Source organism: Rutidosis leptorrhynchoides, chromosome 1, assembly GCF_046630445.1.
Source record: "Rutidosis leptorrhynchoides isolate AG116_Rl617_1_P2 chromosome 1, CSIRO_AGI_Rlap_v1, whole genome shotgun sequence".
Classification (NCBI taxonomy): Eukaryota; Viridiplantae; Streptophyta; class Magnoliopsida; order Asterales; family Asteraceae; genus Rutidosis; species Rutidosis leptorrhynchoides.
The window spans coordinates 13,115,564-13,126,340 of NC_092333.1; the positions used below are offsets into that span (position 1 = coordinate 13,115,564).

At 37.3% G+C, this 10,777-nt stretch overlaps 1 protein-coding gene across 1 annotated transcript; it reads left to right on the forward strand.

The window, feature by feature from the left end:
- Positions 1-2,535: 2,535 nt before the first annotated feature.
- LOC139840601 (uncharacterized) lies at positions 2,536-2,973 on the forward strand. Its single transcript, XM_071830879.1, has one exon. It carries the CDS (start codon positions 2,536-2,538, stop codon positions 2,971-2,973), a length of 438 nt encoding a protein of 145 aa, XP_071686980.1.
- The last annotated feature ends 7,804 nt before the right edge of the window (positions 2,974-10,777 follow it).

The following is a 10,777-nucleotide window of genomic DNA, read 5'->3' on the forward strand; positions in this document are numbered from 1 at the left end:
TTTGTTATTATCGTTTAATTGTAAGATCATTTACAAATAACGAACTTTGAACTTTATACTAGCTGGATAGCTGGAATGGTTTATTGACCTGTAATTATAATCAATTAATTAATGATAATTAATAACTAATTTTAATTATAGTTACTCTGTATAACTGTAATATAATTTTTTTTTAACAGATAACTTTAATATAAATTACTTTAACTTTTTTTTATCATAGATTATAGATTTATTATAGTAATGATAATTTTAATAAATAAATTATAGATTTATTAATCCATTTCTTGTTTTTCATAAAAAAATAATAATAATAAAATAAAAAATATATAAATTTATTATAGTAATGATAATTTTAAAAAATGGGAAATTAGGAAATAAGGAATATATAATAATAATAATAATAATAATAATAATAATAATAATAATAATAATAATAATAATAATAATAATAATAATAATAATAATAATAATGTGGGGAAAGATCCCTACCACAAAAAAAAAAAAAAAAAAAAAAAAAAAAAAAAAGATAGTGACCTAAAATAGAAACAAGATTTTTTTATGTAAATGTTGATTAATAGTATAAAATCTTTAATATTTGCAGGGATTATTTATTATAACTAAATCACTAGTTATAAGTAAAACCATTACTTGTAATTTTTAACTTGGGTGGTCATGTTGTGGAACTTCATAAATGTATGTTTAGATTAAAATGGTGTTTTATATTTCATGTTTTGAAAAGAATGTCTCACAAAAAAAGTTTGAGATTTAAGATATATTTGATAAATATCAGTTTTGCATTTTCTATACAAGGTAATGTTGACTGAATATTTTTTTTTTTCCTTTTTTGATAAATAAATGATTCAAAATAATTAATGAGAATAAATTAAGGAGTTTATGGAGTAGTTTTTATTTTATTTTTAGGTGAACAATTATTTAGGACATATATGAATAGTTAGAATGTAAGATTGGCACGCATTTTAGAACAAGACAGTGAGGTTGTAATTTTTTGAAAACATAATGCAAAGGGTGTTTGGATGGTAATGTATCCACAATCACTTTTGATATAGAACAAGAAAGGTGGGGATCACGCGTTGCTGCTTGAAAAGTGCTAGCGATTTAGAAAGTGACAAACATAATTTACATATTACATTGTTCATAGTTTGGAACCGATGTTCGCGTTCTTGACACACATAATTTACATATTCTAAGTCGATATTGCCTAGCTATGCAGCCCAAAAGAGTACTTACAAATTACAGTGTTCTAACGCGACACAAGCAACACACATAATTTACATATTTTAAGGTGATGACGCCTAGTTATGCAGGCCAAAAGAGTGTTCCAAACGGTCGGGGGTGGTCTACGTGCTGCCTTCACCCCGCATACGCTTTGCCTCAGTGTCCTCGCTGTCCGAAGTGAATAGAGCTCGCCTTGCTGTGCCTCTGGATGGTCCGTCTTTTGGTTGTTCGCAGGTTTCTAAACGATTGTTTGTTGCAGGTGGCGTGGTCAACGCTGAAGCTGCAATCAAAGTTTGAAAATCAGTTGTAAAAACACATTTTGTCCCAATAAATGCACCATTACAAACAGGGTTCAAATCTTTTTTCAAATTTTCAAAAGCACCTTCATAATCAATCCTCCTATCTTTATTAAAATCATCAAAACAAATACTAATAATCTTATCTTTTATTTTGAAATCATTAACAGAATCCATAACTAACTCATGGAACATGATCAATATAATGACATGATAAACATAAATACTTACAGTTGGTGTATTCAGTATCCCAAACATTAACAGTTAAACTTTCCCTTTGAAAGATTGAAAATAGTTAACTAAGTCATGAACACACTTTAATCTTCAGTGTGTATATTTTTGGATCATATTTGACTATTTGAGTTGGCATTGTGATAAAATGAGATAAAGAGAGGATAGTTATGACCATGGCAGACTGAGAATTGCATATAATCAACTGCACCCTAAGTATAAATGTACAGGGGATACTTATGTAATTGACTTAAACACACACAACACAGATGACATGACTCAGGTTGACTCATAAACCTAATATTTAGTTTAGGAGTTTGAAAATTGGTAAAATAAAATAAGAACAGAAAATATGACTCTCTATCTAATAATTCAATACCAGGACCACTATATTATCACAAAACCTAACATGTAAAATTGTAATTACATTATATTATGTTCACATATTAATATGAAGCTAATAGTGTGTACTACTAGTCAGATTGTACCTTGTACTGTACACTTATCATTTGTACTATGTAATGTATGTATCACGTGTGTATATGTAGTCCAGTAGTTTAGTCCAGAATAGCAGCATAGTTAGTTAGCTACAATAGTGGACAATTAGCTTTTCACAATGTATATAAATACTTGTATCTGGAAATCAATGAAGGCGACACAGTTTTATCATTTACATGGTATCAGGCCACTAAAAAATTACCTTTAACAGCCGATCCATTCTTCTTCATCATTCTCTTCTTCAACCTTTTTTCATTCCCACTCGATCTCTTCAATGGCTGCTGCCAGATTACACCCTGCCATTACCGTTAGCAATATCAAAAACTTTGTTCCAATTACTCTCGAACTCAACACCAGCCACTACTCTTCATGGGCCGAGTTATTCAAAATTCATTGTCAAGCTTTTGATGTTCTTGACCACATCATCCCCACCACTGATGACTCGTCTGGTGCCTCCTCTGCCGGACAAACCCAAACGACCAATATTGCCTATTGGATCAAACTCGATGCTATTGTTCTATCTTGGATCTATGTTACCCTTTCCAATGAATTGCTGATCAATATACTCACTCCAGGATCCACCGCTCAACAAACATGGAAACGAATCAAGGCTATCTTTCATGATAACCAACACTCACGAGCTGTTCATCTTGCTGCTAAATTCGCCAACACCAAACTCGGTTCCTTTCCCAATATGTCTGCTTACTGCTAGGAAATGAAGCACATAGCCGATCAATTAAGTGATGTTGGATCCAAAGTTGAAGATGATAAACTCGTTCTGCAGTTAATCGCTGGTCTGAGTGACGGGTATGATACCGTCGGTTCGCTTATGACACACGCCAAGAAACTACCATCCTTCTCTGAAGCAAGGTCGATGTTGATTTTAGAAGAAACAAGGAAAGCTAAGCAATCACCCAGCCCCAATCCCACCGCCCTTGTTGTGACAACACCATCACCATCCCCACGAGCACCATCACCTGACCAATTTACCAATCGTCCGACTTACAGTCGCAATCGGAACAGTTCTCGAGGGAGAGGTCGTCAGTCTTCTTCAAGAGGAAGAGGTCGCATCTCCTATGCGATTCAATCTAACCCTAATTTCAACTCGCAGGTACCGTGGTCATATGGGCCAAACATGTGGCAGTCTCCTTCATGGGCTATTCCTCCTTGCCCATATCCAACCTCTTCTTGGATCAGGCCCAATTACAACCAGAACCAGCCTGGAATTTTAGGCCCAAGACCACAACAGCACTATGCTAATTCAGTTCAATCTACTGCCACTCCAACTGATATTGAAGAAGCACTACATACTATGACACTCCACCCTCCGGACGAAAACTGGTACATGGACACGGGTGCTACCTCCCACATGACAGGTAATCAAGACATCCTTACATCTTATTATCCAAACAGGTTACCTTCACGTATTATAGTCGGTAATGGTCACGGACTTCCCATCTTGGGCCACGGCTCATCCACTCTTCCTATTAATCACAATCGTCCACTTTATCTTTCCAATATCCTTCACTCACCTAGCTTAATTAAAAATCTTATATATGTACGTCGTTTAACTACTGATAATAAAATATCTATTGAATTTGACCCGTTTGGTTTTACTTTGAAGGAATTTCCGAAGGGGACCCCTCTAATGCGGTGCAACAGCACCGGTGAGCTCTATCCGTTCAAGCCTTCCACCTTGCCGCCACTACATCATCATTCTGCATTTTCTGCTTTTTCACAAGACTTATGGCACAAACGCCTTGGACATCCAGGCGCAAATATCATAAAGTCGCTTAGAAATAAACATTGTATTCATTACAATTCTAGTAATAAACATACTTTTTGTCAATCTTGTATTTTTGGCAAACATATACGACTTCCATTTTATTCTTCGTCTACCAAAACTTTAGCTCCATTCGATATAATTCATAGTGATTTATGGACCTCTCCGGTCACTAGTAGTGGTGGTCATAAATACTACCTTTTATTTCTGGATAACTTTCCAAATTTTCTATGGACTTTTCCTATTACTAATAAATCTCAAGTGTACACTATTTTTACCAACTTTCATAAAATGATACTCAATTCGGTAAAAACATCAAAACATTTCAATGCGATAATGGCAGCGAATATAACAACCAAAATTTTCATAAATTTTGTTCTCAAAATGGCATGACTTTTCGATTTTCGTGTCCCTACACTTCCCCTCAAAATGGCAAAGCCGAACGTAAAATTCGTGCAATTAATAATATTATGCGTACCATCCTCACACACTCTTCCGTACCCGCCAAATTTTGGCATCATGCACTCGAAACCGTCACCTATCTTCTCAACATCCTTCCTTCCACAAATTCTAACAATCTATCTCCTACACAAGTACTCTATCATCGCACACCCTCCTATGACTCACTACGCATTTTTGGATGTCTCTGTTATCCACTCTTACCCTCTCCCACAATCAACAAACTAGAACCACGTTCTAAACCATGTATTTTTCTCGGCTATCCTAACGACCACCACGGTTATAAATGTTATGATACCACCACAAATAAAATCTTCATCTCGCGTCACGTTATATTTAATGAGGACGTGTTTCCTTTTGCCACATTGCAACACTCTACTGACACCTATAAATTTTTAAATAACAATTTCCATCCCCTTTACTTTAATTCCACTCAACCTATTACTAATATTCCTCCTTCTCAGCTTCCTGTCAACATTCCCATCCATGATAATGGGCCTCCAAGCCCATCAACTACTCCTAATATGTCACCTGATACTACTACTCAAACGTCTCCTACCTCTCATGTTTCCATTTCCACGTCTGATGCAAACACTCATACTACCTCACCTTAGATACCTACTGTTCAACACGCCACTTCTACTACCAATACGCATTCGACTCATCCCATGACTACACGTGGCAAAGTAGGCATAGTCAAACCAAAAGTGCCTTTAAATCTCTCCGTTACCACCTCTATCTCGCCCATTCCATCTAATCCTAAATGTGCTCTCTCCGACCCTAATTGGTTCCGTGCCATGACCGACGAATACAAGGCCCTTTTGGATAATGAGACATGGACTCTTGTTCCTCGTCAATCACATATGAATGTTATTCGCTCTATGTGGATTTTTAAGCACAAAACAAGATCCGATGGCTCGTTTGAAAGATACAAAGCTAGATTAGTCGGTGACGGTCGATCTCAACAAATTGGTATTGATTGCCATGAAACGTTTAGTCCCGTTGTCAAACCCGCTACTATTCGTACCGTTTTGAGTATTGCCGTTTCAAACAATTGGTCTATTCACCAGTTGGACGTTAAAAATGCGTTCTTACATGGACACTTAGCCGAAACCGTTTACATGCATCAACCGTTCGGTTTTCGCGACCCACATAAACCGAATCATGTTTGCTTGTTGAAACGATCACTCTATGGTCTCAAGGAAGCGCCTCGTGCTTGGTACCAACGTTTTGCAGATTTCGTGTCTACTATTGGTTTCGTTAACAGCAAAGTCGATCACTCACTATTTGTTTATCATCATGGGAACGACATGGAATATCTCCTATTATACGTTGACGATATCATTTTGGTTACTTCGTCTACCCTCCTGCGATGTAAACTTTTAGAACTCTTGGGCAAAGAATTTGCGATGAAGGACCTTGGTCCACTGCACTCCTTTTTAGGCATATCGGTAACTCGTAACAAAGAAGGTTTATTTCTCACTCAGCAAGCCTATGCCCAAGAAATCATCGCGCGTGCAGGTATGCTATCGTGCAATCCGAGTTCTACACCTGTTGACACTTTAGGTAAACAAGGTGCCACACATGGAACGCCATACTCAAAACCCTCAATATATCGAAGCCTAGCTGGTGCCTTACAGTACTTAACCTTCACCCGACCGGATATCTCTTACGCGGTGCAACAAATTTGCTTGCACATGCATGCACCCTACACGTCTCATGTACACGCACTCAAACGTATCATCCGGTACATACAGGGTACGATTTCCATGGGGCTTCACATCACGCCATCCTACTCGCGTGACTTAGTGGCATTCACTGACGCGGACTGGGCAGGATGTCCAGACACTAGACGTTCGACTTCAGGTTATTGCGTATATCTAGGCGATAATCTACTCTCTTGGTCCTCAAAAAGACAACCCATCGTCTCTAGATCCAGCGCTGAAGCTGAATATAGAGGAGTAGCAAATGTTGTAGCGGAAGTTTGCTGGCTACGAAACCTATTGATGGAATTACACCTTCCTCTTCACAAAACCATGCTTGTCTTTTGCGACAACGTCAGTGCCATCTACTTATCCGGTAACCCAGTGCAACACCAACGTACTAAACACATTGAACTTGATATACATTTTGTACGAGAAAAAGTTGCTCGGGGACAGGTTCGCGTTTTGCACGTTCCAACGCGTTTTCAGATCGTGGACATTTTCACTAAAGGCTTACCGAGACTACTATTCGAGGAGTTTCGATCCAGTCTATGCATTCGCCCTCCGAACGCTTCGACTGCGGGGGCGTAATAGTGTGTACTACTAGTTAGATTGTACCTTGTACTGTACACTTATCATTTGTACTATGTAATGTATGTATCACGTGTGTATATGTAGTCCAGTAGTTTAGTCCAGAATAGCAGCATAGTTAGTTAGCTACAATAGTGGACAATTAGCTTTTCACAATGTGTATAAATACTTGTATCTGGAAATCAATGAAGGCGACACAGTTTTATCATTTACAGAAGCAGAAGGTTAATTTAGAAACCTAACCTGTATCCAAGGGTTGGGTATTTGTGGGGTCAGCCGATGACCTGCGGTTGCAGTTTGAGTGGGGATTGCGTCTAGTAGCTTCACGACAGTAAATTCTGGATATTGTTGCCTTGATAGTGGGTTGTAACGAAACTTAAATGTGTGCGTCTGACCTTGAATTGCTTCAATGAGCGGAGGTAATTCATGAGCCTGATCGAATCCTCTAACTGTTACCAGCTCTTTGCACGTGTGGCCTACAATTTCATTCCCGACTTCGGAGAAAAACATAAAAAAGTCTGTTGTTGATGTGTCGCTGACAATTGCCTTGAAACAGTACCCGAGGAAAACAACAGTTAACATATTTTTCTAACGCAGACCCTAATCCAGCAAATAAAAGCCAATTTTCAGGGCTGACTAATCATCAAATTCTCATGAATATCTCAATTTACAAACACAATTAACTAACAACTCCAAATCTTAATTATCTATTAGTAGTGGGGCAGTAAAAGCTCAAACCTTTCGACCTTCATAACTATATTTAAGCAGTTTATATTTTTTCTACCAAAGATGGAATTTGTGTTGCAATGTTAAATAATTTGCTAATCATCGTTATGTGAATAAATTTTTTTTAATGCCTAACGATTCGTATCTCGAAAAAGGCAGAAATGCTTATAACATAGTTCATTGTGCTCACATGGGTCTGTAGGTTGATTGTCTCTTGTGGGTCATGCATGTGTAGCTGTTTGGCTCATCTGGGTCCTCAACGACTTTGAACGAACATTCGGTGCAACTCTTATAGAACCAATCTCTGTTTCCACCAACCTGCTCTATGGTAGCTTCAGAAGTAAAATCGATGGACTGCAAAAGTAGATAAATTTTAGTCGGTTGTTCATATGACAGGGTAGATGCAATAAACATGTGTACCTGTTGATGGTCGTTTAATTGTCTAGGTGGTAATAAGTTTAACGAACTTTTACAGTAATTTTTTTTTTTAAATATTTTTTCATGCTTTCGTGTGGTATATATATATCGGTGTGTGTGTCTGTGTGGGTGGGTATGTATGTATGTATGTATGTATGTATGTATGTATGTATGTATGTATGTATGTATGTATGTATGTATGTATGTATGTATGTATATATTTTGTTTGTCTGTATGTCTACCTGAAATTAAATGGTTTTGTGCACTATTTTATTCATGCTCTTTGCCCTACTGTTGTGCATTACTGCTATATGTGTCCCCTTTATGGTTACTGTGTATGGTTGCTTCTTGCTAGGCGCTCATTACTCGTACAGGTACGTATCATTTGCCCTCTCTATTTCGTTCTTATGAGCTTTTCGGGCCGGAGGTCCTTTAGGAAGCAATCTCTTTTGCGCTAGAGTAGAGGGAGGGACGACCTTATCTAGGCGCGGGTTCTATACCCGCGGGTGGAGTAGTGACTTCCTTCTAATCTAGGGTACGAGGAATGATTGTCTACACTCACCTCCCCCATACCCCACTTTCGCTGGATTGGGTATTGTTGTTGTTGTTGTTGTTGTTGTAATTCTGGTGTTTGCAGCATGTTGAGTTTCTCATTTTGCAAGTGTATGATGTATATAAGTAGCATTCAGGATTTAAGTTTTTTTTTCCAACATGAAAGTCACCCTACAGATGTTTAAGCCATGTGTGTTTTTTTTTTTTTTTTAATATTATACTTACCCTATAGTTGTGTAAGTTATGTGTGAGTAGATCTGCAATCGGGTATCTGTTGCGCACTCGCTCAATCGCCATGTCATTTGATCTTTGTCTGTTGATTATCAAAGGTGGGTGTGCAAGAAACCTCTCTGTGTGCCTATATAAAGGAAATATGTTAACATTTAAAACGGCGGGCGCCAAATGTAAAATGCAACTGACCTCTGCGTATTGAACGAATTGAAAGTTTTTTTACTTACTCATTTATCGAATCGAAAAACTCTGGAATTGGTGGATTGAAATAGCAGTGGGTCGCTTGTGTCCCATTTAGTTGAACTTCCCCTTCATATGATAATTAACAACTTTTCAATCGAAAGTGAAATTACAGTATCATGTATTTGAAAAATAAAATAAATAGTTGGGGGGGTTTACCGCGATAGATTTTGAGCCGGCACGAGGTAACCGCAAGGATTACCGGTTTATCCATGGCATCATAAGCTTCCACGTCGAAGGAAGTCGCAATCTCGTTCCAGAGGGTTACCTGTATCGCATCACCACTAGTAACAAAGAAGTTAACAACACATATATTTTAGTGACATTTAAATGCAGCTACTATGAAGATAAAAAAACCCCATTTTTTAATATGAATTGAAACTCATAGGTGCAATGGTTAACTTACTTGAGGTTTTGTATGCCGGGACTGCGGGCGGATAAAGGGGCGGTAAAGGTGAGGCTATAACAGGTGTACATGCAGCAACATCTAGAGTAATTTCACAATAAGGAGAACATTAATAAAGGCTAAACAGATGAAAAGCAAGGTAATGATCATCAAAGGCTAAACAGGAGAACATTAACATGAGAACATTAATAAAGGCTAAACATGAGAACATTAACAGGTGTACATACCTCTTACATAAGCGAGGTAATGATCATCAAAGACAATCGAAGATGATGTATTATTATCATCATGTAAAGCAACTGCTAACGATGCACTATTATCACGCCGACTTAGAGACGCTCTTCTAGCAACTTGTCCCGGAGACATACCAAACCCCTCAACATCAGTAACACCAGACACATACAGATTACAATTAAATTTTTTCCTTTTTCTCGAACCACTCATTACCACAATTAGCCAAAAAAAATTATGAACACAAAAAAAGACAGCACTATACACAAGTGAAGAAAAATTAAAAAAAAAGGCCACACCATAGAAGAATACATACGGCAGTCAACAATACAAGGAAGAATTAAAAAAGAACAAAAAAGACCGGAATTACATACATGGAAAGAAAGAAATCCGCAATTGAAAGAGACTGAAAAAAAGTGCCCAAATTAGAACAACACATGTATAGAAATTAAGAACGAAAGAGAGAAATTTGGGCCCTAAATCAGTTAAAATTAAGCCAATTACCTTGTTAGCAGGAGAATTAGTGTCAATTTTGAATGCTACCTGCAAAGAAGCTCACAATTACAGCACCTTTAGATTAAAGCCTGTAGGATATTTTGGGGAGAGATTAGGAGCTAATAGATGAAGAAGAGAAGGGTATGGGGATGGGAGGGATGGGTTCATGTCTGAAGAAGATGGGAGGGATGGAGAGGAAGGTGGGAGGTATGGGTGCAAGACTTATACTTTTGTGAGGAAAAAAGGGTATACCGGTTGTTATAATACGGGTTGGTTCAAGGGTTCACGGGTCGGTGCACGGGTCGGTTCATGGGTCGTTGGATATTTGACCACTATACATGAATAGTCAAAGGCCAATCAAAATCAAGCAAAAAAAAAAAAATTTGACCAATGAGAGGCAAGTGTCTACTTTGATCAATAGGAGATAAGGGAATAGATATTAATATGTTGTATTATGTTATTGCATAATTATGATAGTAAGTATTGTACAACTTGATATTGCATAATTACCATAGATATCAAAAAAGATAGTAGGGATATATTAATGCCCGGGGTGTTTTATACATTTTCATATTTATTTATTTATTTATATATTTATAAATTTATAAATGACAAAAATTTCAAGGTATTCTGGTTTGTCCAAAATTGCTTTACTTGCAAACTAAATAAAGAACAAGAAGGC

Excerpts from the sequence above, each read along its gene's own strand:
- LOC139840601 (XM_071830879.1), top strand. The coding sequence starts at position 2,536 with ATGGCTGCTGCCAGATTACACCCTGCCATTACCGTTAGCAATATCAAA.